Raw genomic sequence first — 17,708 nt, 5'->3', positions numbered from 1 at the left:
GTCATTGACATTCAGAGATTTTCAGGGCTGACCGTCCAGGACTCCAGACCATCACCACTGGAATCTCTTATCAAGAGTGGAACTACGTTTTTTTGATGGTGAGAATCCTGAAATAATTACTATATTTGAGCATTAGTTGCATGTTTATATGTAAGTGTTGTAGTGTTTCCCATATACACATTTGGTCACTTGTCGGTACGGATAAGATCTCTGGAACATGAGTGAATCGCGTATCAGAGTATACTGGGTATACTTTCATGCTAATAAGATCTCAGTAACAACATTGAGTGAGTTACGCATGGTATGGGCGGACAAGACCTCAATAATATAAAAAATAAACCAAAAAAATTGTGAGTGAGTCGCGCACCATTGGGCGAACAAGACCTCTGTAATAACAAAGAGTGAGTTGCGCTTGTAGCTGTTTTGTGCTAATGAGACCTCAGTAATAGATTAATAGATAGTAATAGATTAGACAATAGGAGTGAATCATGCACAATTGTATATTGGATATAAATTAATGCGAACAAAATCTTGAAGTGATAAAGAGTGGATTACGCATTATTCATTGGATACAGCTCGGCTTTGTCGTGGATTGTGCCGAAGGAACAACACGGATTCGGGGTGACGACCTTGTCTTAAGGGAATTGTGCACAACCGAGTGACATCTGTAAATATGGGAAATCTGGTAAACATGCAACTATAGGTAAAGAAGAAAAAAAAAAATGAGGAAAGCATGCATAAAAAAAAAAAAACCACTAATATGGGGAACTTTTGAGAACAAGAGAAAGTGAGTTAAACAAAATAGATAAGTGAGATTTTTGTTGGGAATAATGGTGATAAGGGAAAACATCACATTGCATTGTTTAAAAGAAAAATAATTATTTGAGAGAAAATCAAAGAGCATTCAAGAATTATGTTTAGGGCATGGACTCTTTGGGAAAGAAAAAAAAATGAAAAAGGCTAAAAACCATTGAGAGCAGAGAGCACTGCTTGCAACTAAGACTTGTAATGATGATCGTTACATAGATGATGAAGATCTGCAACACACACTGACATGAATAGAACAGACAAGACTTCTCAGAATAGGTCTTCCTTCTCTTTCTCCTACAGTGCCTCAGTGTCTCAGAGTGGACCATGATCTTGATCGCACACCTCCACCCTTGCTCTGCCAACAACCTGACATCCTGATACAACAACATGCACGATGAGTCCAATATCATCAGCCATGCCATTATGTCCAGTTTCATCTTCACCAAGACCTAAAGAAGATTCATCAAATGAACTGTGTTCTGACTGCAAATGATCCCTTCCAGACATGCATTGTCACTCGTATCCAAACAGATGCTTAGGAAGTATCTTGTAACTGACGGTGGAGACCATGAGTGGTGTAAGGAAGGCGTGTGGGGAGGCCATAACAGCCCTGCTTGTGTTTAGTGAAGTTGTCCCACTTTCCTTGACGACTGAGGAGTTCTGAAGACGTTTGCTGACATGGTGTTCACGGTGGCGACAATCACATCACCAGCCACTAAAGCGGAATGTGGCTGACTTAGAACTGGATGGATCACACTTTTGACCGGATGGATCACACCTTTGATGTAAGGACAAGCCATGTACCAGAATCCATGGGTGGCAACAAATGGCCACCTGCAAGGAGGACATCCAGAGAAGAGACTGGGACAGCAATATGACCCTGGCATGTGCAGTAAAGGAGACTTTGGACCAAAGACTTGATGGAGAACTTTCTTAACAAACATGGTGGAAGGAAGCAAGGAGGTGGAGCGTGATGGGATCATGCCTACTCTGACTCACCTGATGCCAAGGATGATACTGAAGTTGACAGTAACACACACACACATACACATCTATATGCTCTGTCCTTTTCTTCCTTTTGTTTAGAGTCTTGGCTTAAATCAGCCCCTCTTGCTGATAACTATGTAGAATATGATCTACTTCTCTCTTTTAGAATATGCTATAAGAAGACGTAGTATACAAAATATGGCAAGGTTCTTTATTTTCCTTTCGACTCTGATGAAACACACTTACTAAGAGTGACAAATTCCTAACCTCTCCAAAGTTGAATGGCAATTATGTTAACTTCGTTGGCCAATCAGGTGAAGTGGTCCAAAGACAATTTACCATTGGATTTTCTGTTGAAGAGAAAATTCAACTTCAAAAATTAAGTTTGTTGGCATATGGTGCAAAGGACCAAATGGCCTATTTTCTAATTCAGATGGAGGTGAAGTTGTAAAAACTCACACTGACCCTGATGTTCACACTTTGGTGAAGCAAGAGGCCAATCAGCTGTAAGCATATCAAAGGAACATGCAAACTGGTGACATGAGTGCTCAACTGGTGGAGGAGGTTAAGAATGTACTTTCTCACACGCACACACACACACACACACACACACACACACACACACAATTAATGCAAATTGATGCTCTTCAAGGTCTTCAATGCACATCATACCTTTCTATGGTGATGAGAAATTTGATAAAAGATATTGACATAGGGATAGCTGTTAGGGGAATGTTTATCTCACAAATATTTTGTTCTGGGCATGAGTGCTGCCTTGATGCACATTTGGGTTACTCGGGTACCGTTTTTTTTGACGTCATGATTCCATTCCTCATGGGTCTCTATCTAAAAGAGACACAGTGACAAATGGAATAATGTGGGCCTTTTTGTACAAGCATGCTATTTTACATTTGATTGGGAATGCACAAACAATTTGCTAATTTATTACAGTCCTAAATTGGATTTTTTGAAAAGTGTTTTCAGCAAAAATACACTCAGAAAGGACTGTCCAGCTGGTTTTTCATTGTTGTGTTGTCTTGTTTGTCTGTGTGAGTGTGAATGTGAGGCTCAAGCCATCCCTGACCATCACTTTGGGAAATACAGAACAAACCCAATGATTAGTTTACTAATAGACGCATGCGAAGAACATATTAGGCTGTTCTGCTCTTTTAGCATCAATAGGCATAAATGAAATCTGCTAAAATGTAGATAGTTAATTTAGGGTATGCAGAACCTTCATCTAAAAATTAACTATTCCGAAAAAGGCCTTGTAAATTAAGACAATCCGACTTTCAAAGGAACTTGGACCTTTTAAGTGTTGCAAATGACATCCTGACATGACGACTATGAGTGTGACACACCGACAGCAGGGTTCTTCATGAGGGACAGTGGATTGTGACAAAAATTGTAATTGACTGAAATTTAAATGTGTTAATTGTTCTTTCAGGGTTGTTCTTGTGTTGTGGAGAGACATCAACTACTATGAACTATTCCAGCCTAACCTTCATTGTTCCACATTAGGAAAGCACATTCTCCTGGAGGAGGAGAAGACAAATGTCATATGTGGCCGAAACATGACATCTTTTTTGTTTAAAACTGTTTAACAGTACTAACATGTACTAACATTAACACTGTAACACTTGAGGTCATTCACACACCTGGCAGGGTGTGTCATCGTTTTAACTTCAGTTTGTTCCACAGGACACTTCTTCAGGATCCAGAGTTTGAATTGTTGAACTTTGTTTGATGTGTCCTGCTTCACAGATTACTGTTTGCAGATTTATAAAAAAATATAACGTCATTTGATTTTACAGGGAACTGCCAATGCTTTTGGAAGTTGACACATGGGAAATACATGTGTCAAAAGGGGGGAGAATATCATTTTGTTGAGTAATCATGGTTAACAATTGGACAGGATATTTTTTTTGCTAAAATTGGTTTCTCCAAAACCAAAGTGAGTGAAACAAAGGTAGGTATGAGTTCCAACATTAGAGGTTGATAATGATCAGTGATCAGCAGTAGTATTGACACTCCATGGATTGTACAACATGCTGAAGATTTTGGTAAGTTACTGTATCTTGTTTTTTCTTTACTATATTACTGTATTTGGTACTTTGCCTTCCATAGTGCCAATGTGTCAAATGGTTCTTTGAAACCCAAATTTCCAGCTGTGAGCAAGGAACACTACTACAGTGTGACAATGTCCATCTTAATACAAATTCAGACCAGATGGTGTGTTGGTTTAAATTCAGTGAAACCTTGTGTTGTTTGGCAAAAACGTAAATGCAGAGGGTGGATGTTAAAATTAAAGTTAAAATAGATGTTGGTGGCATGATGGCAGAGTGATTAGCACTGCTGTCTCACAGCAAGAAGGTTTGAGAACCTTTCTGTGTGGAGTTTCACGTTCTCCTCATGCTTACGCTGGCTTTCTCCTGACAATTTGAAAATTTTAAGGCTCATTTACAATCGACGTCAATGGCCAAAATATGAACAAAGTGTCGTATTCAGTCAGACACTACATGATGGTTGCCTACTGCTCTTAAGTTGCCTACTGCTCTCATGTGTAGAGAACACATCTGACATGTGTCGCGTAATGGTAAAATGTTGTGTTGCTCATTCATTTCTTTCTATGTTCTTGGTGGGTGTCGAGTGACCTGACATCTGTTGGCCCTGGGGGCCATGGAGAGGACGTGTTGGAGTTCCAGCAGAGGGAAGACTCCACTGTCAGCGTGGTCATATGAGAGACCTGCACACAGATCGGTCAAGGCAGAAAGACACTACCTAAACAGAACGGAAGAAATGTCCATGACGCACTCAACCTTCTCAACTGCGTGTTTGGATGGAGTCCACGAGTTCGCACCGCGAGCTCCTGCAGCCTAAGAACAAGTGCTACAATCAAGAGGATTGGCTGGATGACTGACTGACTGATTGAATACAACATGGTAGAACAACAGCAAACCATCAATGGAGGCACAACAACTTCAACATGATTTGGCAATCTAACATCTCAAATCATACACATCATGTTTACCACATCGTGGTAACACACCTGGACATCCATTCGTCTTTTTACCGTGTTGCTTATTCCCACTGGGATTGCGGGTAGGCTGGAGTCTATCCCGGTTGACTTTGGGCAAGAGGATGCACGGACTGCCAACCAATCACATGGCAGACACCAAATATGAATTGAACTGACTGTCGATCAACACCTCCACCATCTATCGCAACAATTGAACACATTATAACACAGTTTTCCACATTCCTAACTTTCATGATGATTAATTTACTGACAACCCTGATCTGATGTTTGTTTATCTGTAAATGTACTGTAATTCGTGATTAATTAATAATCAAAAGGGAGGAGTGTGATGGAAAATTTTATATTTCACAGGTATAACTTAGGTTACACATTGTGTGAATTACTTTATGGCCTTTTGAAGAGCTTCAACATTTGCATCCGAGCACATCCTGCTGTCCCTTCAAGGATGGTGGCACAGCAGGAGGCTATCTGTAACCTGGGGTTAGGGGCAGTGTCGGAGGAGGTCATTCTTTGATCAAAGCTTTACCTTCATGGGATAAGGGGACATCAAGAGGTCCCACCAAATGGCTGACCCTAGGAGGTTGTCTCGCATGGGTGTGACAAACCGTGCCAGAAGATTGGGTGTGTAGACTAACCCCCATACATGAGGGTGGCATCGGGGGAGTCACATGAATGTCTCTTTTCTATTGTAATGTAAATCATTTGCATGCTATGGAGTATAAAAGTTCCCGCCAAGAGGCCACTCTTGGCCAGACACCTACAGACCGCCATGCATACTGTGTGTTGTCTGACCCCTTTGTTTTGCAAAGGTAATAAAAACTGCCAGAGCTATGTATTTATTTCAGGCATTCTCTATCCTACTTAGGATGATAGAAATTTTTTCCACAACAAATGTTTATATAGCCATAGAACACAATGATCCGTGTGCCTTGAAAGATCAGTCCATGATCTAAAATGGTCAGTACTATCATATCGGCCCAAGAATTATCGGTCTAATAATTCTCACACACCCCAGCATATTTGATATTTAATGTTGTTTTATGTATTTTGGTGCCATGTTGTGTCATCTCTATTACTTTTGATGACATCCACAAGATAACTTAAAATCTATTGTAGCACAAAAGTATCAGTGATGTCTTCTTTATGTGTTCGCCTGGAGGTAATATACTGTAGTTTCCAACGTAACGTAGCTGCTAATTCAATTAAAGTTCCATAATGGAAAAGAAGAACTCAATAAACCCCAATAAAACGGCAATGACCTCTGAGAGTAGCGAAGCGCGGTGTTGCCGGGGCCCACCCATGTGTGGTATACTTTATGACGCCACATTATTCGTTAAGGGTTTGGGGGCTCATCGCTTCATGCCGGGGGAAAAACCCAAAGTGAAATTCCACGATGCATCAAGTTTTTATGATGTGTGCCACTTATTTATACGCATGTGCAATTACTGCAGCGCTGTAGGCAATAAGTACAGTAAAAGTACCCACGTGGTTCATGTGTGTTTGTGCCTTTTTCCAAGGACTATTTATGGACCACTCATTGATCACTTAACCCTGGATTATGCTTCTGCGTAATTTAGCTTGATATCTTCCTTCGTCTTGTGAGTTCTTGCTCCAGTTCAATGGTGTTTTTTTTTATCAATTTGAAATGTTGTACGATAACCAAGACGGTGTACAAAAACCGAGGCAAAATTTTGAAAACCAAATCCTGCAAAATCTGAGCTGTTTGAAAGTTGAGTTTTTTTCTGTACAATTGGGCGACATCATTAATCCATTCCGGGAAGTCCGACTTTAACCGAAACATACTCTAACCAAGTGCTTCAATTGTTTTTTGTATTATTTTTTTAAAATACTAGAGAAACACATTCATTCATTCATTTTCTACCGCTTTTCCTCACGAGGGTCGCGGGGGGTGCTGGAGCCTATCCCAGCTGTTTTCAGGCGGGGAGGCGGGGTACACCCTGGACTGGTGGCCAGCCAATCACAGGGCACATATAGACAAACAACCATTCACACTCACATTCATACCTGGACAATTTGGAGTGGCACGGGGAGAACATGCAAACTCCACACAGAGATGGCTGAGGGTGGAATTGAACCCTGGTCTCCTAGCTGTGAGGTCTGCGCGCTAACCACTAGACCAACGGGGCCCCACAATGCAAGCGTATTCAAAAGTCAAATTTCAGTACTACCAATTTGTACTTTTGTAGGTCTGCCTTGAAATGAAAGCCTCTCACGCCCCCACTGACAAGTCCCACGTCCCCCGAGGGGGCCCGCCCCACTATTTGAGAAGCGCTGCTCTAACCTAATACATTTTTCCCATAAGAAATCACGTCAATCCAATGAACTCATTCCTAAAGATGTTAACACAAAACACATTTCCAATTACAATTTTACATGCGGAAAAAATAACATATACACATAACATATAAACAAATCTGAAAAGTAGTACGTGTAGGATAGGGCACCTATAAAACTATTAGACACTTTCTCATTTAATAACATGACAAAGTGTATCAAAACATTTGACTAGATAGAAGCCAGATGAAGACGTCTGATAAATGAACATTTAAGGTTACTTTTAACGTCATCGAAGACATAATTGCTGCCAAAGAAAAGATGTGGCAACAAGATCAACACCTATGCCACCTTCCTGTTTTGCCTTGAGTTAGTTCTTGAATTCATTAGTGTTTCTCACTTCAAGTCTCTGCAAAATGGAAAGTTGCAAGAGTCAGCATATTGACAAACACGCGGCCCGCGGGCCAAATGTGGCCCGCAGGACACTAGTTTGAGGCCCCCGCCTTGATATGAAAGTTTAATGTTAGTGCGGCCCGCGCAAGTTTGATATGGATGCTGTATGGTATCATGTACCCAGAAAAAATTGTTACGTTTGATTCATGTTCATGTTAACGGTTAAATAACTCTTAATAGTTATCCTCCCTATCCGTGTGGAAGTGGTAAGTTTTTGGCTTTTTAAGTTGAAAGGAAATAACTTGGAGGCTACCGTTTAGGTCGCTAGCTCTCGAGTTTGCGAGTTAGCATGTGTCTCAAGACCCTGCAGTTGCGCAATATGTTGTAAATAAAAAGAGTATAAATGTGACTATAGTCGTGTTTTGTCATGTCTACAGGGCTCTAATAATGCTTTGTTCATTTTAATCTGAAAAAAAAAATTGTCTACCCACCAACTATATGTGGTTTCTTAAGATTTTTTTATTTGCCGTTTTATTATTATTATTATATTTATTTATTACTGATTGATTGATTTTCTTTAGTCTTGATTTGTTTTTATCAGAGCTTTTCTTGTAGAAAATCAGAACCAAAGCAAAGTTTATTCATTTTTCTTTTTTTGATAAATCGTTTTTTTTTTTTTTTTTGGGAAAACCTGACCCAGCCTCGCCCAGACCCTAGCTCCAGTGGCCCCCAGGTAAATTGAGTTTGAGATCCCTGATCTAAACACTAAGTCCCCATGCAAGAAGCTGACACGGACTGAGGCTGTGTGTAACGTTGACATGCCCGACGTGTTTCTTTGTTCAAACTAACAGATGGTTTGCAGCCAAAAGACTGTACTCATGAAAGGCAAAAACACAGACTCAACAAAAAGCAGACCGTAAACCAGGTGCCTTGTTGAGCCAAAAACAATCAGACACACATCACATCTTAACTGCACTTTTTCTTAATTGCCTTAAAACCTCAACCAGTTTACAGTGGAAGCTGGAAGCGAAGCTGCTTTGCTTCAAACAGGCAGAAACATGGCAGACGCAAAGGAACAGGACTCAGACTGTATCTATTCTCACTGACTGATAACACCACATGACTTTGGTGGGGTGCATCCATATGCGTATGACGTTATGGCATTTTGTGTAATGGTGTTTCACGTTACAACGTTGTGTTATGCTGTTCGTGTTACAGCATTTTTGTTACGTCGTATTTTTGACATATTGTGTTACGCCGTTCCGTGTTTCATTGTTCGTCTTATGATGCCGTTTCTTGTTACAGCGTCTTGTGGTATGTCATTTGTCTTATGACGTATCGTGTTGTAGCGTTACGTGTTATGGCAGGGGTGGGCAAACTTTTTGACTCGCGGGCCGCATTGATATTACAAAATTTACGGGGGGGGGGGGGCAGACTATATATTTTACACGTAACAGTCCACCTGGTATTATTGTATCTGTAAAATTGTCATGCAATCTGCTATTATTATTTATTATTTTATATTTATATTTAAATATTTTAAAAATAATAAAATATTATAATAATTACAATAAAATTAAAATAATAATTATTATATTATTATTATGTAAAATATGCAAATATAACAATAATATTATATATAATTAATATAATAATTAGCATTAATATAATAATTATAATAATCATAATAGTTCTAATAATAATTATAATAATCTAATAATAATAATAATTATTATTATTATGTGCTTGTGCCCCTTTTTTCAGGAGCACTTTGTAAACAACACACCATGTCAAAAAACGAAATTGATACAACCATCAAAAGGTTGGCTCAGGCCATGATGCCAGGTTGTATGTTGAGTTTAAATTAAATACTTTGGAAAGATTGGGCGGGCCGTATTCAAACACTTGGCGGGCCGGATGTGGCCCCCGGGCCGTAGTTTGCCCACCCCTGTGTTATGGTGTAACAGCGTTTGTCTTATGACTTACCATGCTATGATGTCATATGATGTATCGTGTTATGGTGTTATGTGTTACAGCGTTTTGTGTTACGTTGTTTGTCTTACGACTTACCATGTTATGACGTTTACCGCCATAAATGACTTACAATGTGAGTTTCGACCTCCACATTGTCCCCCAACCCTAAGGCTGACTCCCCTGATGGCAGCGCGCCAAAGAAAAGGAAAGCCACCACCCATGCAATTGCAAGCAGACGTTCCAAAATGCTCAGAAAGGGGAGAAAAGCAGCGGCGCTGGCTGTAATCAAGGATCAAGGATAAAGATGCGATCCTTGAACATGTGAAAGGACGTGCTCCTACAAAACGGAATGGGATAACTTTGTGGTAACTTTGTCTTTTATGACTGTACAGTAAACCTCGGATATATCGGATTCAATTGTTCCCACTGGTTTTGTCCGATATAAGCGAAAGCCGTTATATGCGTATACCGGAAAATGTCCGTTTTACGCATATATCGGATTTATATCCGGTATATGCGTAAATCGGATTTTATCCGTTATAAAAAGGCACTTCCTTGACTATGTTTCCAATGTACCTGGACGCGCAGGCAACGCTGCAAACGCTGCAAATGACGTCGTATAGCGGCCTGTCACGATTCGGCGAATCGGAGCGCCACGATGCGGCCATCCGATATATGCGAGGGAAATTTAATGGAAATGCATTGGAACGGGACTGGAGATTTTGTCCGAAATAGGTGAAATCCGTTATAAAAAATCTGATATATGCAATGAATTTTTATTGGAAATGCATTACAGAAAAATCGGTTCGTTGTGAGCGAATTTCCGATATATCCGAGTCCGATATATCCGAGGTTTACTGTATTTTACAAGTTCTGTGTAAAGTGCCAGTGACTTGGGTGTTCATCTGGGAATAAGTACTGACTTACTTTCTGACTATTAATGGCCGAAACCAATGCATGTTTTTGGACTATGGACAAAACATTTGTCACAGTTTGGCCACCTGATACTTAGAAAGCTTTTGACAGCCTTTCCAAGAAGTAAATAAACATCTTCAGCTCAAGAGACACAAACGCCACCTGGCTAACTATTAGAGCTTTCTGTCAAAGCATTGTTTAAATTCCATCCAGTCAACACATTGCAATGTGATTCCATTACACTCTGTGTGTGTGTGTGTGTGTGTGTGATTTGCACATGTCCGGGCAACTTTAACTGGGAACATGCTGTCACTGCTACCATCTCATCTCATCTAATAAACCAAAACAATTGTGCAAAAATGTGACCTTTTTCCGGCCAAGTCAACCTCATCTGTCTGACGATTGTATTATTGTTATGCTTGTTTGGAGGACTTTTGCGGACCAGGATGATAAAAAGAGTTACGCCCAGACTCACCTTCGCATTTGTGGCTAGTTTCACTCTGACGGTGGCCAGCGGGGCATTTACACTCGTAGGATCCCACGGTGTTGATGCAGTTCCCTCCGGCACAGAGACCCGGCACTGCTTGACACTCGTCCACGTCTATGAGCAAAAACACACAACGCTTACAAAAGTGACACTTTTTGGTCATTTCATGTCAATATAATACAGTAAACCTCGCATATATCGGATTCAATTGTTCCCACTGGTTTTGTCCGATATAAGCGAAATCCGTTATATGCGTATACCGGAAAATGTCCGTTTTACGCATATATCGGATTTATATCCGGTATATGCGTAAATCGGATTTTATCCGTTATAAAAAGGCACTTCCTTGACTATGTTTCCAATGTACCTGGACGCGCAGGCAACGCTGCAAACGCTGCAAATGACGTCGTATAGCGGCCTGTCACGATGCGGCCATCCGATATATGCGAGGGAAATTTAATGGAAATGCATTGGAACGGGACTGGAGATTTTGTCCGAAATAGGCGAAATCTGTTATAAAAAATCTGATATATGCAATGAATTTTTATTGGAAATGCATTACAGAAAAATCGGTTCTTTTTTATCTGTCCGTTGTGAGCGAATTTCCGATATATCCGAGTCTGATATATCCGAGGTTTACTGTATTACATATTGTTACATTAGGCATTTTACTCCAGTTTTTAGGTTTTTTTCCATTAGGGTCACATATCGGAAAATATGGGGACACTTTGGTATACTCAGAAGGTAAAATGCTGTGGTGATGCATATTGCACATCTTTTGTTCATGCAACAAACATCATTTAACTCCTGGAATATGGCTCTGTCCAACAGTTATTTGATATAATCAAATTCAATTGTCAATGATATATAAATGGACCTTTTCACTGACTTATTCAAACATTTTACAGCTTATTCAAACATGATCATGTCGTAACTTGCCACTCACTCCTGCGTCAAATGCGACTTCCAGCAAGTCATTCAAACAGTAAATGGCTTTATTAAATGTACACTTTTCCCAGCATTGCCCGTGAGTCACGTTTTCCCAGTATTGATGATAAGTCCGTGGCCGGCATCATTGGGAAATGAATGTGCACACAATTATTCACAAAGTGGATTTATTTCCCCCTCGATGCGCTTCACAATCCCAAGACGCTTGTGTTGGAGGAGGCTGTTTTCAATCGGCTCTGGTGTGTGCGACACAAAGACAGCCGCCGACGCCCGGCTGTGGAGGCTCACATTGGGATTCATGCTAACGTGTGCTTTGTACTGCTTCCAATAAGACGTCACTCAAGGCTTGCTGGTGGCTTGGTGACTTTGGCGTATGTGATGAACATGGATTGAACCTTCAGTAGACACGAGATGGTATCTGCCCATTCTTTCATGGATGTGCCATGAAATAATGCAGATGCCGTATCCATTAGTTTGATAACAGATGAACTGTTAATTCTACGACCGGAGATATGTGATGTTATACGTCTATGTAGCCTTGATGGGGTATAAGCCAGTGGCTTGGTCCAGTCCCAAGGCTGGATAAATCCGACCAAAAAATTTGGCCAAACCAACTACGCAAATCAACAACACGACTCCCATACCGGATCGGTCGAGGCCCGCCATCGGTGCTGTTCACCTACAGGGGACCGGTGGAAATTTGGTTACTGTTGTTCCGTAAGAAGAGAAAGAAGAGGAGTGCCAAGAACCTAGAACTGGGAGTAGGGACTTTGAATGTTGGAACTATGACTGGCAAAAGTAGAGAGCTGGTTGGCATACTTTGTGTCCAGGAGACCCGGTGGAAAGGTTCTAGCAAGGCTAGAAGTTTCAGAGCAGGGTTCAAGTTGGGAAGAGAAATGGAGTAGGAGGAGTTGGTTAAGAAGGTGTGTTGTTCAAAGTTGGTAGTGGGTATGCCCCACAAGTAGGATGGGACTTGGAGGAAAAAGGACCTTGATGAAGTGATGCAGAGCATCCCTAGAAGGCAAAGAGTTCATTGGGGTAGACTTGAATGGGCATGTTGGTGCAGGAAATAGAGATGATGAAGAGGTGAGGGGCAGGTTTGGTATTCAGGAGAGGAACGCAGAAGGACAGATAGTGGTTGACTAAGTACTTAGCATCCAATACTTTCTTCTAGAAGAGAGAGGAACATAGGGTGACCTATAAGAGTGGAGGTAGGAGTACACAGGTAGACTACATCTTGTGAAGGAGATCAGTGACTGCAAAGTAGTGGTAGGTGAAAGTGTAGCCAGACAGCATAGAATGGTGGTGTGTAGAAGGACCCCCATGGTGAGGAAAATGAAGAGGCCAAAGGCAGAGCAGAAGACGCTGAAACAAAAAGCGGACTGTATGATTTTTAAGCAGGAGTTAAGACAGGCTCTGGATGGTCAGGAGGTGCTTCCAGATGACTGGACAACTACAGCAAATGTGATCAGGGAAACAGATAGGAGAGCACTTGGTGTGTCATCTGGAAAGAAAGCCAACAAATTGACTTGTGGTGGAATGAGGAGGTGCAGAAGTGTATACAGCCAAAAAAGGTTAGCTAAGAAGAAGTGGGACATGAAGAGGACTGAAGAGAGTAGACAGGAATACAGAGAGATGAATGGTAAGGTGAAAGTAGAGGTGGCAAAGGCCAAACAAGAGGTCTATGATGACTTGTATGCTAGGTTGAACAGTAAAGAGGAGGAGTTGGCAAGGTAGAGAGACAGAGGTGAGAAGGACGTGCAGCAGGTTAGGGTGGTCAAGGATAGGAATGGAAGTGTATTGACAGATGCCGGTAGTGTGATGGGAAGATGGAAAGAGTATTCTAAAGAGTTGATGAATGAGGAAAACAAGAGAGAAGGAAGAGTAGAAGAGGTGTCTGCTGTGGACCAGGAAGTACCAAAGATTGGCAAAGAGGAAGTGAGAAAAGCATTGAAAAGGATAAAGAGTGGGAAGGCACTTGGTCCTGATGGTATGTATACCTGTGGAGGTATGGAAGTGTCTAGGAGAGATAGCAGTAGAGTTCCTGACTGGGTTGTTCAATAGGATCTTAGGTGGTGAGAAGCCACCATTTTTTCATGCCAAAAAAAAGAGTACTACAGATGCAGTATTTGCTCTAAGAATGTTCATAGAGAAGTACAGAGAAGGTCAGAGGGAGTCGCATTGTGTCTTCGTAGATCTGGAGAACGGCTATGACAGCGTGCCGAGAGAGGAACTGTGGCATTGTATAAGGAAGTCTGGAGTGACAGAGAAGTACGTTCAAGTGGTGCAGGACATGTATGAGGACTGTAAGACAGTGATAAGATGTGCTGAAGGTGGGACTGCATCAGGGATCAGCTCTGAGTCAGTCAATAGTCCAGAACAATGGAGATTGTTAAAAGGAGGTGAAGAAGCGTGAAAATTGTCAGGCGTGATGTGTGATAGAAGAGTTTCAGCTAAAACTGTGGTGAGACCAGCCATGTTGTTTGGTCTAGAAGACAGTGCAGGAAAAGACTGGAAGCAGAACTGGAGGTAGCAGAGATGAGGATGCTGAGGTTCTCATTGGGAGTGACCAGGATGGATAGGATCAGGAAGGAGTACATCAAAGGGATATTACATGTTAGAGACCTCAGAGAGGTCAGACTGAGATGGTTAGAGTAGAGACATATTGGTAGAAGGATGCTGCCAGGTAGGAGGCGTAGAAGAAGACCAAAGAGGAGGTTTATGGATGTAGTGAAGGAGGACATGAGGGTAGTTGGTGTGAGAGAGACAGATGCAGAAGACAGGGTTGGATGGAGGAGATTGATTTGCTGTGGCGCCCCCTGAAGGGAAAAGCCCAACGAGAAAGAAGAATACATATCGGTATGGGTTTCGGAAATCGAGAGATGGACAATATCAGACAATATAATAATAATATTTGTAATTTATTCTGGTAACATAACTGTTTGCAACCTAATTTTCAGAACAGCTGCCAGATACACTTTGGCCCCCCCTGAACTTTTTGCTGTATAGTTTCCCAACCCAGGCTGTCTAAATGTTGAAAAAATGTTACAATAACTGTTTTTTCTCAAGCATTAAGGCTGCCGTGTGGATGTAAACACCCCCCAGATGTGTTGATACCACTATAAGGATGCTGAAGCATGCACCCCTGAGTCATGTTTGTATTGTTGAAACAGATCCTGACCTTGGCAGGCTCCGGTGCGGATGTTGGGAATGAAGCCCCGTCTGCACGGATGCGGCTGTGCCGGGCACTGCTCGCAAGGATGACCCCAGGCTCGCCCGATGGTGGCGCAGCAGAGCGTCTTGGTGCACACGATTCCACTGAGCTGGCCCTGACACATCTGGTTGTTCACCTGCGTGAAGCATGGCCCGGTCCTGTAGTCTGTTGAGGAGAGCAGACAGGATCGGTTAATGGCGGACATTTGATTCAATTATGATAACACTCTTGAGTCATTCCAGTCACCACATCTGGTACTTTGGGGGAGGATTATTTTAGGAGACACTTTGGGTTGAGTCATGGATCTTTGGCAGCGTATCACAGCACGGTTTTAACAACATGACTCACTCATTGACCTTGAAACAAATCCTCTCTTTTATTGTTTTAAGTTGCTTTGGATCAAGAATTGGCTTGCAGAGAGAAGCACTTACAAGTAGCAGCTTTCACCGAGACCTAACAAGAACAATACTGGTGTTGGTAGCAGCTTGACCAATCTTATCAGAGTGCATGTTGTTCCTGTGAGCCACAGGACTGCAACGGCCGCTACGCTATGCTGAACATTCCGATGACCTTCTTCAACCTGGACCTGAACAGTCGTAGCATTTAATGAAAAGATATGACACACGTCCCAATGGGACTTGAATGCCACAATGGGACAATGCATCTTCTGCGACACACAATCAAAAGGGCATGGATGTGAATGTCAACATCGATACACTACGTCCGATGTCTGGAAGGAACAAAACCACCACACCTGCTGTCGTCATAAAGTTAAAAACCCTGCCGAGGCAGAGAAGGAAGTTGGAAAGAACAAAAGTCTACATTGCCAAAAAAAAAGGACACGACTTCAGGAACAAGGGAAGAACTGCAAAATCTACACCTACCTAATCTACAGTTATTTGTAGACAAAGATATCAAGGAACTAGACAAATATTGAAGATTACATCATCTCCCTGCACGGTGGTTAAGTGTTTACGGCGCAGGCCAGACAGCTAGGAGACCCGGGTTCAATCTCTGTATGGAGTTTGCATGTTCTCCCCGTGCATGCGTGGGTTTTCTCCGGGTACTCCGGTTACCTCCCACATCCCAAAACAAGCTAGGTTTCATTGGTGACTCCAAATTGTCCATAGGTATGAATGTGAGTGTGAATGGTTGTTTGAATGTGCCCTGTGATTGGCTGGCCATGACTGTATTTGGTTACAGTGCTGGATGCTAACATCGACGATGAAGACAGATGAAGAGCCCGATATAAAGCAGTAGCCTCGCCCCTCTAGAAAGTCAAAGTTAAGTTTGTGTAGAAGTGAAAGTTAAGCGTGTGTGCTTGAGAGCAATGCATCTTTAATGTGTCTGCTTCGTCACACGGTGTTTTTCCATCAGTCATATGTAAGTGTTGCACAACTCTGATTGTGGTACGTGAGTGTGTATGATCGAGAAGGCCTTCAATGAGAAGTCAATAGACTGAAAATGTGATAATGTGATAATATCTAACACTTTTATTGTTATTGTTTCTTCCTGCTACTTTTCAGGCATGTTGTGCAAATGTGACCGTGTGATGTTTTTTTTAGTGTACCTTGTTAACAAATGAACTTTACCATACCTTACACACAAAGTACACTGTCCATAACTCAAATATCAGACATATATGCACATCTATTGTATAGGGACACGATAGCATCAACAGTGCAGATAATTTACGTAAAAATGATCTCATTCGAAAACCATGCCTTCAATCACACGGAGCCCCTTACAGGAGAAATTGCAACCGGAGCGCCAGAGAAAACACGGTCTTCATTGGAAACAATGGGATTGACAGCGTGAATATGAAAGTGAGACCGCACGCTTGGCAGTTTGGACAGTGAGGTGTGAGAGAGTGGTGCGTTCAGGTCTGAGATGGAGAGATAAATCACACTTATTTGCCCAGAACAGCTCCCGGTGCTACATGAAAAGTGATCACATATGGGAGGGAAAAAAGAAACGATAGAAAAACAAGAGAAGAAGTAGGTCAAAGTGTCTACGGCTAATGAAAGTTGCATCGCTCACCCCCTCCTTGTCTTGTCTTGGTCCACTTTGGGATTTCCTGCCTGCCCATTGGGCTCTGTTTGATCTTTCCAAGGGACGTCTCCCAATAATGCTCTACTGAGCCTGTTCTCATGAGGCTTTAGTCAGATTGCATAAGAGAAATGCACTGATCATAATGGAATCCATCCATCCGTATGCTATGGCCCATTCTAGGGCATGTGTGGGGACGACACCTGGTTTTCACACAGTTTTTAGTCTAGTTCAGCATGGGATACATGGCCCTGATCCTGTTCAGTCAGTTCTAGGGCATGTGTGGGGACGACAACCTGGTTTTCATAGAGTTTTTAGTCTAGTTCAGCATGGGATACACTGCCCTGATCCTGTTTAGTGAGTTCTAGGGCATGTGTGGGGACGACACTTGGTTTTCACACAGTTTTTCGTCTAGATCAGCATGGCATACATGGCCCTGATCTTGTTCAGTCAGTTCTAGGGCATGTGTGGAGACGACACCTGGGTTTCACACAGTTTTTGACCTAGTTCAGCTGGGATACATGGCCCTGTTCAGTCCGTTCTAGGGAATGTGTGGGGACGACACCTGGTTTTCACACAGTTTTTGGTCTACTTCA

At 42.0% G+C, this 17,708-nt stretch overlaps 1 protein-coding gene across 9 annotated transcripts in view; it reads right to left on the bottom strand.

The window, feature by feature from the left end:
- Positions 1–17,708, bottom strand: part of fbn2b (fibrillin 2b) — a 145,385-nt gene that overhangs the window by 62,926 nt on the left and 64,751 nt on the right. For all 9 annotated transcript variants that reach the window (XM_058073248.1, XM_058073249.1, XM_058073252.1 and 6 more), the window contains 2 exons: positions 15,031–15,228; positions 10,890–11,015 (listed from right to left, as the gene is read on the bottom strand). In XM_058073248.1, the coding sequence (XP_057929231.1) occupies positions 10,890–11,015; positions 15,031–15,228 (324 nt within the window). The remainder of the gene's footprint in view (positions 1–10,889; positions 11,016–15,030; positions 15,229–17,708) is intronic.

This window comes from Doryrhamphus excisus, chromosome 5, assembly GCF_030265055.1.
Source record: "Doryrhamphus excisus isolate RoL2022-K1 chromosome 5, RoL_Dexc_1.0, whole genome shotgun sequence".
NCBI lineage: Eukaryota > Metazoa > Chordata > Actinopteri > Syngnathiformes > Syngnathidae > Doryrhamphus > Doryrhamphus excisus.
Note: the sequence above shows the minus strand (reverse complement) of the source record. Positions and strands in the feature narration are given on the sequence as shown.